Source organism: Malus domestica, chromosome 17, assembly GCF_042453785.1.
Source record: "Malus domestica chromosome 17, GDT2T_hap1".
In the NCBI taxonomy this organism is placed as follows: Eukaryota; Viridiplantae; Streptophyta; class Magnoliopsida; order Rosales; family Rosaceae; genus Malus; species Malus domestica.
In genome coordinates, this window is record NC_091677.1 from 16,656,047 (window position 1) to 16,675,078 (window position 19,032).

Consider the following 19,032-nt stretch of genomic DNA (forward strand, 5'->3'; position numbering starts at 1 on the left):
GAAAGACATGAGCCCGAAATATAGAAGTAAAAGATCGTGCAAATAATTTGATGTCTTCAGGAATAGTCTTTAATCGCCACAGTAAAAATGGTTCAGCCATTTGCATGTCGAACTTTGAATATTACATGAGAATAACCAATCATAGAACACCTCACTTCATTAATAAAGTGACATCTTTCGACGAAAAATCAAAGACTTTTCGTCGACCGAAAGTTAGAATGAATAGCTAGCCACAAACTTTGAGAATCTTTGTCTATCTAGTCGATCATGACTCCTAAGGCAAACTAACTCTCGAGCTTCAACCACATCTATCCAGTTGGTCGTGTTCATTGGTTGCTTTCGAAAAACCATGTATATCCAATCGGTTTCATCCTAGCTACCAATCCAAACCCAAATATCAAGGAAAAAATTGTGATGATGGTTAGCAAGTCAATTTCACATAAAGGATGAAAGGTTTTGTATTGAGCATTGATTTGTGTGTGAGTTTAAAGGTCTTCTTCATGTTTCCAATGCTTTTGTTTATATAATGTTCTCTTTTCAATTCCCACTCCAACTTAACCTCATTCACAGCTTATCTTAAAATTCACATAAACGAGCTTGGTCTATGAACTCATACTTGTTACTCTAATATCCAAATCTTATCGCCACATAATGTTTTTCAGGCTCAAAACTCTTCGACTGCCTCACCACTCTCCTACCATTGAGCCAAGGAAGATCACTCATTTCTTTAGGCCATACACAACAATTACTCGGCTCATACCACAATTTCAAGAACAAGCAATATTTTTTGAAAATTGTCACACAACGAAATTTCTTTCAAGTATTACATTATTATACTATTAGGAAAAGCTTGTAGCTCTACCAAAAGCATCTTCAAACAAGAACAGTTATATTGTGTTGACGAGCTCTAGTTAACACAATTTTACCATGAATCGACAAGTAAACTAGAGGTTTTAAAATGCAAAAATGTCCTAGGAATGCCCCTGGTGCACGACATCTACTTATGAAGCTTTTCTCATACAACTTTAGACGGAAATCGATGAAAGTGGTACATTTTGGAGCTTATAGGCGGTAAGAGCAAGTCTAGCGGTGGCCCAACCCACATGGAATTGGGTTAAATTGTCCTTAACCCAAATTGGTCAGGTAATTGGTGGGCTCTAAGATGCTCGTTGGACTGCCCTTGCAACAATTGTTGGGCCTTGAGCCTGCTGGCAATTGGCTAGCCCCACCCACATGCATCGAAGCAAGCCATAACTCAAATTTGGGTGTGCCACATCCTTTGGATTTCCAACTGTTTGTTGATCAAGACCATTGAATATCCATCAGTAAATTTTTTTTTGAAAAAGATTTTGTGCCACGTGGCATTTTCTGGTGCATCTGATTTCAAAATTTGAAAAATTCAACGACCATAATTAATTTAGCAGTAAAAAATAAAAATAAAAATATATAAAAAATTCAAAAAAACCTACAATGTTCAAACTTAAAAAAACTTACATAGGTTTCTGGTTTTTGTGCTAATCTTGGTTTAGGTGAGATTTAGTTTGGGCTGCTTTTATTGGGCTACAACTTGCATGGAATTATGGAATTAAGAAGATTATGGTAGAATCAGATTCTGCACTTGCGGTTCAATTGATTTCAAATGCAAAAGTGGATAATCACCATCTGGGAAGTTTAGTACTGAATTGTCATGCCCTTATGAACCAAAGTTAGTCTTGTGAAATTCGTCATATCTATCATGAAAAGAATTTTGTTGTTGATGATTTGGCTCGTTTGAGTTTGTCATGCAGTTTGGGTCTAGTCTTTTTTGAGCAAGCTCCTCTTTCTTGTCATCAGTTGCTAGTTGCAGATATAGCTAGACTCTCGTGACCTCATGATATCCTTATGTAATCTTTCTTTTCTTTCTGGCTTATGTCCTGTTGTTAAAAAAAAATTACAAAATTTAACATTAAAATAAAACACATTGCAAAAGCGATAATGACGGAAAAAGCCAAGAGAACGTTAAAAATAAAATAAAAAAATATTTATGAATAGTATTCACCTTTTAGCCTTTAGAATTAGGGCTGGGCACTGGCCGAGCTGAGCCTAACTTTGGAGGAACCTGGTCCTACCCATTTTAAAATGTAATGGGCCGGGCAGGGCCGGGTCGAAGGATTTTGAATTTGGGAACCAAACCTAACCCGGCCCGTTTCAAATGGGCTAGTTCGGGACGGCTCCATGGATCCAATTACTTTTTTTTTTTCAGCTTTGGAATAGCACCAATTTATTGAGCAGAAGCAGAAGCAAAACCAAACCAACCATTTTAGACACTCATTTACACTACTCAAAACACAAAAAAAAAAAAAACAAAACAAATCCTACAAACATTTATGCACTGCATGTGCTTAAACACAACTAAATCAATGTATATACTCCGCACATGTTAATGATTCTTCCATGCATGTCCCAAAATAAGCAAACCATGAAATCCCAGATCCATAGTTTCTAACAGAACCCATTACTCTTACACACAAAACTACATCAAATCAATCTCACATATAACCAAATTGTTCAAATCGGTAAATTGAATCAATCAAATGGCACACTAGTTGAACCCAACCCTGAAAATTACACAAAAATTAAAGAAAATCATAACCCTAAGTCTCAATTTCTCGGCAACAGCAAGCATTACACAGAAATTAAGGAAAATGGAAAAGGAATTACCCGAATCGGCCAGCTTTTTAGGCCTGGCCATGCTTGCTACTCTCGCCGATCCTCGAAATACTTACAAAGTCTTCCTTTGTGAAAACAACATCGTTATAGGCCAAAAGCATGGGGCCTTATGGCGCGATGAATTATTTTAACACACAAATTAAACCCTCTTGTTGTCAATTGTAGTAAAGAATGTAAGTAGGGATCGTTCTAGGCCGAGGATTAGGAGGGATTGCTAAAACACTTGAAATTGACTTAAAAACGTAAAATTAAGTTTAAAACACCAAACTAGACTCAAAAGATGCAATACAAACTAAAAAGATTCAAAACTAGTTTAAAAGACTCAAAACTGCTTAAAACAATGAATTAGACTCTAAACTGACTCTAGGGATGGTTTTGGATGAACTTAGGTTCTAACTTGACTCAAGACACTTAAAAACACAAATCAAAACAGATTTTGACTAATAAAACACTTTGAAGTAAAGGGGGTTTTGGTTTTGACGAATTTGAAAACAAAACAAGTAAATTAAAGAACTAATGAAATCTGCACGAAATTGAGTAAATTGAATGGATGGAAGGCTAGCTAGGAGGTTCTTCTCCACACATGACATACTTGCACATAAACCAATTTTCAGTTGTTCTTTCGATCAATCATGAAACTAAACACCCCAGGTTAATTAAGTCCGCTTAAATTAACCTTCAAGTTCTCTTTAAGTTATTGAATTGGATGGGAAAACGCATACAACAATTCAAGCATTCTTCAAAAGTTCTTTACGTGAACAGCACAATAAAGATACAATCAAAGATCATTAAGCATTATGAAAACTAGAAGTATTGACGAGACATTCATTACTATGATGAGCATGAAACACCTGCCAAGAATTTATTTAACGCGATCGTTTATAAGCGACCTCCACTACTTGTGAATATAAGTTTGTAACTATTAGGTGAAACTCCCTTATATTCTAGCATCATATTCATGCATGCAAACTAAGTGTGCACTCTTAATAAACATACACGAATAAGTTATCAATCAAGCAGTTAAACAAATTGAATTCACAACTTATGAAATCACAACTAAAGGTAATCAAATCATATTGCAAGCATGAACATGGTTTCGAATTCCCCCTAACTAAGGGGGGTTTAGTTCCTCATACTCACAAAGCAAAGATAAACAAATTTAGACATTGAAAACAAAAGAATGAAAACACCTAAAAATGCTCCAACAATACAACTTGAATGGCAAGCACGTCCAAGGGTCCTCTTTCTTCTCTTTGTTGTGGCACAAGGTGTGGTTTGATGGATGAGTGGTAAATTATGGTGGTGGATGGATATATGTGAGTTATGGTGAAGGGTGGATGGGTGGATTGTGTTCTCTCGGCCAAGGAATGAAAGTGCAAGTGTATGGAGTTGTGAGATGTGAATGTAGTGTCTTTTGATGGATCTTTTTCTCCCTTTTTGTTATGGTGAATGGTGGATGTATTTATAGGTTAGGGAGAGAACCACCATCTAATTAAGGTGGTAGTGGTGTATGTTGTGGTAATGAGTGGATGTAATGGGTGTAGTGGGTGAATGTTTGGTAATGAGTGGATGTAATGGGTGTAGTGGATGGATGTTTGGTAATGAGTGGATGTAATGGGTGTTGTGGATGGATGTTTGGTAATGAGTGGATGTAATGGGTGGATGTAATGGGTGTAGTGGGTGAATGTTTGGTAATGAGTGGATGTATGGATGTAATGGGTGTAGTGGGTGAATGTTTGGTAATGAGTGGATGTAATGGGTGGATGTAATGGGTGTAGTGGGTGAATGTTTGGTAATGAGTGGATGTAATGGGTGTAGTGGATGGATGTAATGGGTGTAGTGGGTGAATATTTGGTAATGAGTGGATGTAATGGGTGTAGTGGATGGATGTTTGGTAATGAGTGGATGTAATGGGTGTAGTGGGTGGATGTTTGGTAATGAGTGGTTGTAATGGGTGTAGTGGGTGGATGTTTGGTAATGAGTGGATGTAATGGGTGGATGTAATGGGTGTAGTGGATGGATGTTTGGTAATGAGTGGTTGTAATGGGTGTAGTGGGTGGATGTTTGGTAATGAGTGGATGTAATGGGTGTAGTGGATGGATGTTTGGTAATGAGTGGATGTAATGGGTGTAGTGGATGGATGTTTGGAGTTGTAGGTCAACACACTTGCACACACACATGCTAATTTCTAGCCTTCAAATCTTCAAAAATGTCCATCCTCATGTCTCCAAGCTTGCACTATCCAATCTTGGCCCAAAAATGCTCCAAAATGCTCCAAATAGCACTTTGTTGCTAACTTTGTTATTTGAACCTACAAACACACGAAAATAGCTTAAAATACATAATTGACTAAGAAATAACAACATAAATGCACAAGAACAAGCTAACTAAGTCGCATAAATATGCTCTTATCACCTTGCCATGGTGCTAAGGTCGCCGAAAGAAAGGAGTCGGTGCCAGGACTCGCTCATTCTCCAGATCTTCAACTCGGTCTCTGACATCAAGACCATCATCGGCCTTCTTCCAGGTCTTCGACTCGGCCTCTAAGACGTGGTATCGAACAAAAAGCTTTACCAGCAGTACAAATCTGAGAGTGGTCGAAGAGTACGAAGGCTTCGACGATGTGGCAGCGGGGCTGAGCGACAATATCAGTGAGGTGAGGCTGGTGAGTGGTAAGCACTGTGAGAAGCAGAAGACGATTGAGAATTTGAGAGTTGGAGGCGAATGAGAGGGAGTCAAGGGACTGAGGGAAAGGGTTTGAGAGTCTGATTCTGGAACTCGGGAGGAATTCACTAGGGTTGAAACTAACAGTTGAGATTGGATGATAGGTTATCATTCAATCTCGGTCATTCATTCTAATTAGAAATGGGTCGATCAGGGAACCTGTTTTTCTAAGTATTTGGACTCGGTCTGCCCCAAAAATGAAAAGGGCCCACCCCATTTTTTCTTTAAAATATTAGGAATCGGCTCGTACCCGCCTCAAACTGTGATTATACGCCTCAACCTGTGGTTCCTATACCCGTTTGCCCAACCCTATTTAGCATTGCTCTATATTGTGCAAGCAACATTTAGGAGAAAAGGAAAAAAGTTAAACCACACAAAAATTATCAGGTGATGTGAAAAAAAAAAAATATGAAGGGTAAAATTGTAAACCTAACTTAGATACCAAAACCCTAGCTTGTACAAAAGGTTATTTCCTCTCCTTTCTTCTACCCTTGCACTGCGTCGTTCCCTTGTCTCGCAATTCAGCACCCCATTCCGCGTCGCCATTTTCCTGTCTTATTCGACCTCTATTGCTCTCATCTGGAAATCCAACCTCCAGGTTAGGGATCCTTTGTTATATTATTTAATATGAAATCGGCTTGAATTTTCTGTTGGGTTTCTGAATTTGAATAAGAACTTCATAATCGCAAATGTTTATCTGGGGCGATTAGTTTAGTGATACATATTCTTTTTCTCCTTTTCATTTTCCTGACAATTTTATTTATTGAAAATTTAGAGCTTGATTCATAGAAACATATAGGTCAGATTTGCTTTGAAACTGGGTTCACTTAATGGCAGCTATTACCAAATATCATGCTGTTGTTTTGGTGGTTACCTGTGTTTTACTTATTATCGTAAATTCGTTATGCTTGTATAACGGTGTACCCTCCTTTAAGTCCGGCGGCATTTCACTTTTCTTTCACCTCTTTGGCTTGTTGTCTTGTTGTCCTAGTTGATGTGTTCTGTTTTTTTGCTTACAATATAAGTTGAATTGTTGCATGCTTTGAACTAGATCAAAATAATTTGTTTTTCTAATTTTCCTTTTAGTAAATGTAGTCTTCTGTTGATCTCCCGAGTCGCGATTCACAATTTTTCATTGTTGCTTTTCTTCATTCCGTTGTCTTATTGACATTTGCTTTTTTGATTTGTGTTTCAATATATTACTCATGGAATCCACGATTAAGCATGCTATTGTAATCAAGGTTATAAGGCGGACTGGATCTCGTGGGCAGGTGACTCAGGTGAGAGTCAAATTTTTGGATGACCAGAACCGTTTCATCATGAGGAATGTTAAGGGACCAGTGAGAGAGGGGGATATCCTTACCTTGCTCGAGTCCAAGATGGAGGCAAGAAGGTTGCGGTGATCAATCTGATATGGTCTTGTTTGTCGACGTTCCTACGTCTGTTTTGGTTATTTGCAAACAATTATTATTTATGTTGGTGAATGGCTGTTGTGTTGCCATCTCTGGGTATTACTAGCATCATAGGCCTGATTTTTGTGATGAGATTTTGTTATAGAATCGTTCTAAACTAAATTGTCTTAACAATCTTTAAGTTTTGTTTGAATATGTAACAGTGGTCCTACTTTCTGTGTCAAATCTTTGTTTTCGTTTTTCCCTGACCGCATATTATTGTTCTCTAGCAACAATTTGGTTCTTAAAAGTTGCCATGTTTTGTTGCTTCGTTGGTGTTAAACTTGGTATCAATTTTATCTTGTTCTTCGTTTTGAAGGGTGAAAAGGAACCTACCATAGGTTCTTTCCCATACCCTTTAGATATTTCCAATGGGATTGATTTCGACACCTTTTTTAGCTTCTTATACACTTCTATTTAATCATGCCTATTGATTCGTTTTATTTATCAATTTGATGACAATAAATAAAGAGTGGGAGTGTGATTCTATAGAAGGTCTTTGAAAATCACATTCCTTTTCTAAATTGCTAATCATTTTATTCTCTGAATTTCCAAACTTTTTAATGCTATTTGTATGAGAAAATACACCATATGGTTGTGGTTCTACACTTGACTAATGCTATTTGTAAGAAGCAATTCAAACAAAGAAGAGTCGTCGAGTCTTTTAGCGGTGGCTGTAACTGAGTATGTTATTAAGTTGGGTGGACAAAGGCGTTCTAGTCTCTGCACCCACGGTTGGGTAAGATTTAATGCGTTGTGAGGCCATTAAGCATGCCTTAAATTACTCGGAATAGTAGAACACCATGCCCATTATGGTGGGAAGCAAATCAGCAACAAAGAAGAGTGCAATACGGTTAATATCAAATTTGTCCCCTAAATTTTTGGTGTTCTTACATTTTGGTCTTTGATATTATTTTTATCTTTCTAGTTTCTCTGAATCTTTGAAAGCGTGTTTAAGGAGAGAAAATGGTTTTCGTTACAATCTTACAAGACATATAAGTTGGACATTTTTTGTTTGCTTTTAAGGACGAGATTTTAGCCAACGATGCTAAACCCTAAACCCAAACTCATACATTTCCGGGAAATCCAAAACACAAAAAACCATTAAAACCACACTTACATTCTTGTTAATTTGCACATGCAATTTGGGGAAAGAAAAATCTGGTTTGGTGCGGTGGCACCACCTGCACCATCTACACACCCTTAGGATCAACAGTGTGCTCAAGACACGAATAATTATTATTTCAAGCTTGAGCTCGGCTCTTTGTAAACACAAACTTGAACTTATATGATTTTTTGGGTTCTTTCTCAAACAGAAAGATTGTTAGTTTGGTAATAAGGTTGAACATTTATCAGCCATACTTAACAAGGGAACCGAATCAAGTAGGTACATTTTGTGGTGCTCGTTTGAATGTGCTTTTAAAATAATTGAAAGCGTTTTTTAGAGAAAATGTTTTTGGATCCAAACGCTCTTGAAGTGCTTTCTGTTCTGCAATAAGCACCAGTTATGTGTAAGCACTTTAAGTGTTTTTTCAAGATTTACTTGCATTTTTACTGAGGATTGATTCTAAAAATATTTTCATCAAAAACGCTTTCAGTCATTTAAAAACAAAAAAAAAATCACAATCTTGGAGCTTCAAACCTGGAACCTTTTTTTTTTTTTTGTATTTTAGAAGTCGAAATCTGCGTTCTTACCACTGGACCACTTGATTTGGTTCCATTGGATTATTTTGATCAACTTGATTTATTGTATATTCATGAATCATAATCATGGACCACACTCCACTTGATTCTCCCATTCCACGTCCTTCTCCCTTCATGTAATCCCACAATTATTTGTCACATACCCATTTGTTGCCAACTTGCCATACCAAATTAAACATCCAACCAATAAAATATATTACCTACAACAATCAGACGACCCTGCCCAAAATTCCTGCACCAATCAACTGCACACAAAAATTATGGAGCCACGCGACACTTAGTAAACCCCACACCCACTTTCTCAGTTCTGCAAACAAGGATTTGGATCCCATCCAGATCCAAATTGTGGAAATCTTAAGAATCCTCATATTCTAATTATTCATCGTATATCATGCGGTCAGAAATTATTTGAATTTTTTATTTAAAATTAATATACAAATTATATGTAACAAAAGTTGATTGTATGATATGCGATAAATATGTAGAATGTGATGATCCTAGTATCCCTACAAACAGGATCCTTATCCTGCAAACAAACCCATTTGTTCATTCATTTTCCTCTACTTTCTCAAGAACCAAACATTCGATACCAATGGCCATTTCCAACCTCTTCCCCTTCCTTTGCCTCCTCTGTTTTCTTTTTCCTCCGGTGCTCTCCATCCTGCCCGACCTATCCGACCGTCCAAAAACCTTCATCGTCCACGTGTCTAAATCGGAGAAGCCATCCCTCTTCTCTTCCCACCGCAGCTGGTACATTTCCATCATCCAATCCCTCCCGTCCCCCCACCCCACCAAACTCCTATACACCTACGACCCTGCCATCAACGGCTTTTTCGCCAACCTCACATCCTCTTAAGCCAACCAACTCATTTCCCACCCCACCGTTCTCTCTGTCACGCCCAACCAACCACATCAGCTCCACACCACTCATACCCCCAGCTTCATCAACCTCGATGAATCCTTCGGCCTGTGGCCAAACTTCGACTACGCTGAGGATGTCATAGTCGGCGTCATCGACATCGAGATTTGGCCGGAGCGCCCGAGCTTCTCAGACTCGAGTTTTGGCTCAATTATGTCCCGATGGAAGGGCACCTGCGTCACCGCCCCTGACTTCCCGTCCTCCTCCTGCAACTGCAAAATCATCAGAGCCAGAGCCTACTTCAAAAGGTACGAATCCCACATCGGAAGATTAATGGACAAATCGAATGAATCGAAGTCGCCAATAGACACCGAAGGCCATATGACCCACACGACCTCCACTGTCGCTGGTTCTCCGGTTGTTAAGGTGAGCTTGTTCACATACGCTCAAGGCGAAGCCAGAGGCATGGCCACCAAGGCAAGAATTGTCGTCTACAAAATCTGTTGGTCTTTTGGATGTTTTGATTCAAACATTTTGGCTGCCATGGATCAAGCAATTGCCGACGACATTGACATAATTTCGTTCTCAATTGGAGCCAATGGTTAATCTTAGTCGTACGATCGAGACTCTATAGCCATAAGATCTTTCGAGGTCGCCAAGCACGGTGTTCTCGTCTCCACCTCGGCTGGAAATTCTGGGCCTAACTCATTTACGACCACTAACATCGCTCCATGGATTCTCACAATTAGTGTTTCCATCATTGACAGAGAATTCCCCACAGACGTTATCCTCGGCGACAACCGACTTTTTGGTGGGGTTTCGTTGTACTCCGGCGAGCCTTTAGTTGATCACCAACTTCCATTAATTTATGGTGGAGGCTTAAAGCAGGTACTGTTACACATGGGTTTTCAAGCCATCAAAAGTCCAGTGGAATATCGTTGTCTGCGACCGCAGCAACAATGCGAGAGTCAAAAAAGGAAGCGCGGTGAAGCTAGCTGGTGGGCTCGGGTTTCTCTTGGCCAACAAAGAGGACAACGGGGAAGAACTTCTTGCCGATGCTCACCTCATCCCAGCAATAGAGGTGGGTGAAATTGCGGCCAATCAAATAAAGGAGTACATCAAGTTGAGCCAATATCCGACGGCCACAATTATTTTCCTAGGAATTGTAATTGGTACTTTGCCGCCAGCTCCAAAGGTCGCAGCTTTTTCGAGTAGAAGACTGAATTCGCTCACATTGGAGATTCTCAAGCCAAATGTAATAGCTCATGGAGTGAACATTTTGGCCGGTTAGACTGGGGCGTTTACCCCTACTGATTTGGACATTGATCATAGAATAACCGAGTTCAATATAATTTCGGGGACGTCCATGTCCTGCCTGCATATGGGCGGCATTGCTACTTTGCTTCGAAAAGCCTACCTAAATTGGTCAATTGCCGCTATAAAATCTGCTTTGATCATAACAACTTACACTTTAGACGATTCGGGTAAGAAAATCAGGGACCTTGCAACAGGGAAAGAGTCAATTCCTTTTGTTCATGGAGCAAGACATGTTGATCTCAACAGAGCTCTCAATCTCAGGTTGATTTACGATCTTAATGTGAACGATTATGTTGCATTTTTGTGCTCAATAGGGTAAATTCGAGGTAAATTGCAGTTTTCTTAGGAAAGCCTATTGGTTCTGATATATGCTCAAAGAACAGTTTGTCTAGTCCTGGTGATCTGAATTACCCTTCGTTTTCCATCATTTTGAGCTCGGATCAAAGCCTGGTTAAGTACAAGAGAGTCGTTACGAATGTGGGGAGCAATGCGGATGCGGTTTATAAGGTGAATGTGACTGCTCAAATTGGTGTTGAAATCAGCGTTTCACCGAGCGAGCTGGTGTTCAATGATGAAAACCAGAGTTAGAGTTATGAGGATACATTCTGTAAAGGAGTTGGCTATGATGGCGGAGAGCGATATGGGTCTATTAAGTGGATAGATGGTAGTCATCTGATGAGGAGTCCAGTTGCTGTGAGGTAGAGCAGCACTAGGTATACAACTTCCCTGTGAGAATTAGCATCAGGGTTGTTCAGCTAGCATTTGGGTGATCACTTTGCTTTGTTTTCTGCAATTTTAAGCTATCAACTACCCATTTGTACAAATACGAAGGGCATGGGATATGCCGGGTAGGCCATGATTATTCGAATACGTTACACTGTTGAGAAAATCGAACCTAAATCAATAAAATGAACCAAATTCTACCCAAAAACTTCAAACCATGCATCTTTAACATTATTAAGTGGAGTTTAAATAAATGATTAGGTGTCAACAAATGAGATAAGTCACAGAAAGCCCAGAATTTTAAAGGTAGAAGATTTGATCTCATGCATTGGTAACCAAAAGAAAAGCTTTCTATCTTCTATCCTAGGTGAAGGAATTGGAACTGTGTCAGTATGCTTGTAAAACGCTCAACATTTCAATTGGATTTGACTTAACCTAAATCTCAATCCATTCATAAATCAAACTTTTGCTTAATCAATAAAACTCATAGATTGGCAACCAAAATAAAAGCTTTCCATCTTAGGGGAAGTGGTTGGAACGATCTCAATAAACGCTCGAATTTGAATCCGATTGGACTTGATCCAAATTCGAAACCCATTATAGTCGGACTATTGAATTTGAGCATAGAATCTTAATTTATCTCCTACATCAATTCAGGACAAAACCCAATACATTTAATCAGAGATCTTAATTGTCAAATCGTAACAAAAGAAACTCAATTGGATGTGCACATGCATAATCTTTTATGTGGTAGAAAAGCAACATGATCCGCACCGTTGTTGCTTGGTGGGCACAATAATTATGTTGCTTTTCATTGTATTATTTTTTTGGTCAAGTAGGAATTTTATAACAAAGTCCAAACTAACACAATACAGAGACAATAACCCCATAAATGGGGTAGGTACAAATGAGACACCACTTATGCATTCATCGCATAAGTAAAGGTTCCCATTTATACCTAAAGCATAAAAAATTACAAACGATGTGACTCGGCCCAAAAGCAAAAGCCCACTTAAAGAGGCCCAAAAGTGACCCCATTAAAAAAATCTAATAACCGAAAAACGAGAATCACATGCGCCATTATCGCCGCATAAATGATGGAGATGATTGACAAATAGAAAAACCGAGGGATATCATCACATAGCGCAATAACAAAACCCATCAATGCTTCAATGTCAATGAAAAAGAGCCCAAACTACAGATCAGGAAGAACCGAACCTATTCCAAATGCCACAAATCTGGTCCTCAGATGAACACAAAAACATAAAAGGCAAGCGAATGCCTCGAACCAATCAGTAACCAAAAAGGTTAAGTGGTGTAAACACCATTCTAAAGAGATACCAGACTTTTGTAGGTATGACAACATATAGTTGTCTTTGACCGAAAGCAGCAAACAAGAGATAAGATAAAATCCCCCAAAACTGGAGTGGAAGGCAACGGTGGGGGTATGAGGAATTGGAGGCATATTTGAAGTATTTGAGGTGTTTGAGTGCAGAGCCCCAAAGTCGACCCCTGTTGGAAATTTGAGTAGTTTGAGTAGAAATTTCTTTGTCCCACATTAGCCATTCCTAAAAGATTTTATTACTTTATAAAGCTTTGTCCTTTAGAGAAAGTGATTGGAGTAATAGGTCTGGAGACTAAAATTGAGCTCACCCTTGGGGTTGGACTTTGGGGTGTACTAATTAATTGGTAATTAATATATAATTAATTATAATTAATATATATTTAATTGTCAAAAGATGGGCCTTGGGCTCTAATAATTAAATTATTTAATTAATTATTTTTTATGAAAAGACTCATCCTTTCAGATGAAGTCTGAGAGTTCTTTCTGAACACAGAGCAAAGCACCCATCTGAAGAGATGTCTCCCAACAGTCACACCCCATTCTCATACCTGTTGCAAACAGGCATCCATCTGCTATATCCATCTGCTATATATACATCCATCTGCATGGCATTTAGAAGACAAAAAATAATCAACTTCATCTTCTACATTCCTAAACCTTCTTACTGAGAGAACCACACTAAATTCACCAGAAGTTAAATTTTTCGGTGTTGGAATTTTAACTTGATCGTTGAATCCTGGTGAAGCAGACGTCTGTAAAACTACAAGCACGGAGTAGGTACGAAATTTCTGTTTCAAGGACATTGCAGTACGCAAGCCTCAATCTTCAAGTTGTCTGTTTTATAATTCGTATTCTAGTTTATATTCTGTTAATTCCTATTGCATTTATTATTTATTAGCATATATAAATTATCACAAATTGTTGACATATATCCAACAATCTTGAAACAGAAATTTATGGATCAACAATTTGTGAATATGAATGGCGATGTGCCTAAATACTCTGAAAAGCCTGGGAAGTTCAAAGTGTTGGACTTCAAGAGATGGCAACAGAAGATGTTGTTCTTCCTGACAACAATGAATCTTGCTCATGTTGTCAAGGAAGAAGCTCCGAAGTCTAATGAGAATCCAATGACGAGAGAGACTGTCATAGCAATTGAAGCTTGGAATCATTCTGAGTTTTGTTGCCGAAACTATATTCTGAATAGTTTGGATGACAATCTCTACGACATTTATTCTCTGTGTAAGACAGCGAAGGAGTTGTGGGAATCCTTGGAGAAAAAGTATAAGATTGATGATGCCGGTTCAAAGAAATTTGTTATCGGTAAGTTTCTCAAATATAAAATGGTGGATTCAAAATCTGTTGTATCTCAGGTCAAAGAAATCCAGAAGTTGATCTATGAATTGCATTCTGAGGGATGCGAGATCAATGAGCATTTCCAAGTTGGGGCGATAATCGAGAAATTGCCAAATTCCTGGAATGACTTCAAAATGTATCTCAAGCACAAGCGTCGTGAGATGAATATGGAGGATTTGATTCTGAGGCTACGTGTGGAAGAAGACCATAGAAAGGCAGACCGTTCTGGAGGGTTTGCAGCCATTAAAGCCAATGCGAATTATGTTGAGGGAGGAAACTCCAAGGCTAAGCCGAAAAAGAATAAGGCTCCCGCTCCGAAAACCAAGTAGTTTATGCAATTTGCCCTTGCTCCTAAAGACAAGAATTTGAAGAAGATTAAGGGCGTCTGCTATGTGTGTGGCAAATCTGGTCATAAGGTACAAGATTGTTATCATCGCAAGGATGGAAATCATGGCCACGGAAACAACAATAACCATGCTAACATGGCAACCACCGATGAAGAATTGGCTGCTGTTGTGTCCGAGGTTAACATGGTCTCGAATGTGAGTGAATGGTTGATGGATACTGGTGCTACAAAGCACATCTGCGCTGATAGAAATCTGTTCACAGAATATCACCCTGCTGCCCTTGGAGAAAAGCTGTATATGGGCAATTCTGCCTCATCTGCTGTAGAGGGATATGGCAAGGTGGTACTCAAATTCACATCTGGGAAAAGTTTGACCTTGCTGAATGTGCTGCATGTTCCTGAAATGAGGAGGAACTTGGTTTCTGGACCAATTCTAATTGCTAAAGGCTTCAAAAGTTGTAATGGAATCCAACAAATTTGTACTTACCAAGGGTGGGATGTTTGTTGGAAAGGGTTATGTGGCTGATGACCTTGTGAAACTCGATGTAATTGCCATTGATGATGCTAATAAAATAAATGCTTCTACTTATATTGTTGAGTCTTCTAATATTTGGCATGCTAGATTAGGACATGTTAATTTTCGTTCCATGCATAGAATGGTTAAATTAGAATTATTACCTAAATTCGAAATTGATTTTAATCATAAGTGTGAAACATGTACTGAATCAAAATTTGCTAGGCAAACGAGAAAGTCAATTTTGGAAAGATCAAATGAATTACTTGGAATAATTCATAGTGATCTTTGTGACTTTAAATCCACACCAACTCGTGGAGGAAAGAATTATTATGTCACTTTCATTGATGATTGCAGTAAGTATTGCTATGTTTATTTGATTCATAGCAAGGACGAAGCTTTGAATATGTTTAAGACATATAAAGCCGAAGTTGAAAATCAACTTGAGAGAAAAATCAAAGCACTTAGATCCGATAAAGGAGGAGAGTATGAGTCTACTGCCTTCTCAGATTTTTGTGCACAACATGGAATTATACATCAAACAACGGCTCCATACACACCACAACAAAATGGTGTTGCCAAAAGAAAAAATAGAACATTCAAAGATATGATTTATTCCATGTTAAATAGTACTGGGCTTCCACACAGTTTGTGGGGTGAAGCTTTACTTACTGCAAATACCATATTGAATAAGGTTCCTCTAAAAAAGATTGACGAGTCACCTTATGAACTATGGAAAGGACATAAACCCACTTATAAAACCCTCAAAGTGTGGGGTTGCTTAGCAAAGGTGCAAGTTCCGTTGCCTAAAAGAACGAAACTAGGACCTAAAACTATTGATTATGTATTTATAGGATATGCAAATAATAGTGCTGCTTATAGGTTCCTTGTTGTCAAATCTTCAATTTCTGACATACATGTTAACACTATATTAGAATCGGTGGATGCAGAATTCTTTGAGGATATATTTCCTTACAAAGAAAAGGAATATGGTTTTAATACAAAACGAGTTCATGATCATAGTCATGATGAAGCTTCTTCTTCTAGTGTTCAAGAAAATGATGTGGAACCATGAAGAGGGAAAAGAACCAAAGTTTCTAAAAACTTTGCACCAGATTTCATTGCTTACTTGTCCGAGAATGAACCTCGAACTTTTAAAGAAGCAATGTCTTCTTCCGAGGCTCCTTTATGGAAGGAAGCAATTAAAAGTGAAATAGAATCCATTATGGAAAATAACACATGGGAATTGGTTGATTTACCTCTTGGTAGTAAACCAATTGGCCATAAATGGATTTTCAAGAAGAAACTTAAGGCGGATGGAACCATTGATAAGTTCAAGGCACGTTTAGTAGCCAAAGGTTATCGCCAAAAAGAAGGGTTGGATTATTTCGACACCTATTCTCCAGTTTCCCGCATAACGTCAATTAGGACGTTAATAGCGATTGCGGCTGTATACAACTTTGATATACATCAAATGGATGTAAAAACAGCATTTTTAAATGGAGAACTAGATGAAGAAATATACATGGAACAACCTGAAGGGTTTGTGCTTAAAGGACAAGAAAGCAAAGTGTGCAAATTAGTTAAGTCATTATATGGACTTAAACAAGCACCAAAACAATGGCATGAGAAATTTGATCATACTTTGTTGACATATGGGTTCAAGATAAATGAATCTGATAAATGTGTCTACATTAAGAGTAATGATAAAACTTGTGTTATTGTCTGCTTATATGTGGATGATATGCTCATAATGGGAATCAATAAAGATGTAATCAACAAAACAAAGAAAATGTTGAATTCCAGTTTTGACATGAAAGACTTAGGTCAAGCCGATGTCATTTTAGGAATTCAAATTAAGAGAAATAGTGAAGGATATGTCCTTACACAATCCCATTATCCAGAAAAAATATTACGAAGGTTTGGTCAATTTGATTGCAAACCTGCTGCAACTTCTTTTGATGCTGGATGCAAGTTGGAGAAAAATAAAGGCGATGCCATATCTCAACTTGAATATTCTCAAGTAATTGGAAGTCTGATGTACTTGATGAATTCAACCAGGCCTGACTTAGCTTATGCAGTAAGTAGGCTTAGTAGATATACAAGTAATCCGGCACAAGAGCATTGGGATGCTTTAGTACAAGTGTTAAGGTATTTAAAAAATACACTTGACTACGGATTACACTACACAAAATATCCACCTATTGTAGAAGGCTTCAGTGATGCCAATTGGATTTCTGACACTACAGAATCCAAGTCGACAAGTGGATATGTTTTTACCTTGGGAGGTGCAGCAATATCTTGGAAATCCTCTAAACAAAAATGTATAGCTCGGTCCACCATGGAGTTCGAGTTTATAACTTTAGACTTGGCTGGCGAAGAAGCCGAGTGGCTAAAAAATTTTGTGGAGGATATTCCGATGTGGCCAAAGCTGGTCACGGCTATATGTATACATTGTGATAGTATGGCTGCGCAATCACGGGCCAAAAGTCATGTATACAATGGGAAGTCACGTCATATCAGGCGTCGACATAATACTTTTAAAAAGTTGGTCTCCAATGGAATAATATCCATTGATTATGTGAAGTCAAAGGAAAATATAGCTGATCCTTTGACAAAAGGCCTACCAAGAGAGCAAATATTATTTACATCGAGGGGAATGGGTCTTAAGCCAATTCAATGAATCGAACTGGGCGGAAACCTAATCTAGCTGATTGGAGATCCCATGGTCTAGGTTCAATAGGCAAACTGGTTGAGTTTGATTCAAAAGTTGAACACACACCTTACCCATTCTTATGATAAAATGTGTGTTGTCTGTTGACGTTTGAGGGGTTATGTTTTATACATTTAATGACATTAATATCTTATTATCAAGAGGAATATGGCAGACTATTCTTAATTAATGTCACCTATATAGGAGTTAATGGGGCCACATTTATGAGAATTGACATGGCTAAATTCTCTAAAGCTCCTACGAAATCCGGGATCTGTTCAGGGCCAAAATGAACACAACCGTATGAATTGACGTGTGGCAACCATGATATGTGTGTAGCATATTGTCTTGGTTTACTACTGCGGTGCATAGTTCAAGATCTTCCACATCCACTGCGTCACCAAGTAAACCCGATATGTTTTCACTAGGGTAAGTTCAAGTCCAAAAGACACTTCACCCAATGCATCTCATGACTATTCTCTCTCAGTTTTAGGCAGCCTAGTCACACATTTGCATTTACATTTGCATTCAAATGTGGGGTAATTGTTGGAGTTTGAATGAAATTTCAACTCAAATGTGGGGTATTGTTGGAAATTTGAGTAGTTTGAGGAGAAATTTCTTTGTCCCACATTGGCCATTCCCAAAAGATTTTATCACTTTATAAGGCTTTGTCCTTTAGAGAAAGTGATTGGAGTAATAGGCTTGAAGACTAAAATTGGGCTCACCCTTGGGGTTGGGTTTTGGGGTGTACTAATTAATTGGTAATTAATATATAATTAATTATAATTAATATATATTTAATTGTCAAAAGATGGGCCTTGGGCTCTAATAATTAAATTATTTAATTAATTAATTTTCGGATTTACTTAATTATTTTTAATTAAATTCAAATTTAATTATTTATTTATTTTTTATGAAAAGACTCATCCTTTCAGATGAAGTCTGAGAGTTCTTTCTGAACACAGAGCAAAGCACCCCTCTGAAAAGATGTCTCCCAACAGTCACACCCCATTCTCATACCTATTGCAAACATGCATCCATCTGCTATATATACATCCATCTGCATGGCATTTAGAAGACAGAAAATAATCAACTTCATCTTCTACATTCCTAAACCTTCTTACTGAGAGAACCACACTAAATTTGCCAGAAGTTAAATTTTCCGGTGCTGGAATTTTAACTTGATCGTTGAATTCTGGTGAAGCAGACGTCCGTAGAACTACAAGCATAGAGTAGGGACGAAATTTCTGTTTCAAGGACATTGCAGTACA

At 38.1% G+C, this 19,032-nt stretch overlaps 1 protein-coding gene, 1 long non-coding RNA gene and 1 pseudogene across 3 annotated transcripts; 2 read left to right on the forward strand and 1 right to left on the reverse strand.

The window, feature by feature from the left end:
• Positions 1-802: 802 nt before the first annotated feature.
• On the reverse strand, positions 803-4,131 carry LOC114822666 (uncharacterized). Of its 2 annotated transcripts, none has more exons than XR_011578451.1 (4): positions 2,701-4,131; positions 2,039-2,242; positions 1,495-1,913; positions 803-1,291 (listed from the first exon to the last, which is right to left on the reverse strand). It is a non-coding gene; the product is annotated as an uncharacterized lncRNA (long non-coding RNA). The 2 variants fall into 2 exon arrangements; XR_003770800.2 differs by having other exon boundaries at positions 803-1,377.
• A 2,361-nt stretch (positions 4,132-6,492) lies between these two features.
• Positions 6,493-7,070, forward strand: LOC103405366 (small ribosomal subunit protein eS28-like). Its single transcript, XM_008344351.4, has one exon. It carries the CDS (start codon positions 6,639-6,641, stop codon positions 6,834-6,836), a length of 198 nt encoding a protein of 65 aa, XP_008342573.1. The 5' UTR covers positions 6,493-6,638; the 3' UTR covers positions 6,837-7,070.
• Positions 7,071-9,033: 1,963 nt separating this feature from the next.
• On the forward strand, positions 9,034-11,673 carry LOC103405416 (subtilisin-like protease SBT1.4; annotated as a pseudogene).
• The last annotated feature ends 7,359 nt before the right edge of the window (positions 11,674-19,032 follow it).

Excerpts from the sequence above, each read along its gene's own strand:
- LOC103405366 (XM_008344351.4), top strand. The coding sequence starts at position 6,639 with ATGGAATCCACGATTAAGCATGCTATTGTAATCAAGGTTATAAGGCGG.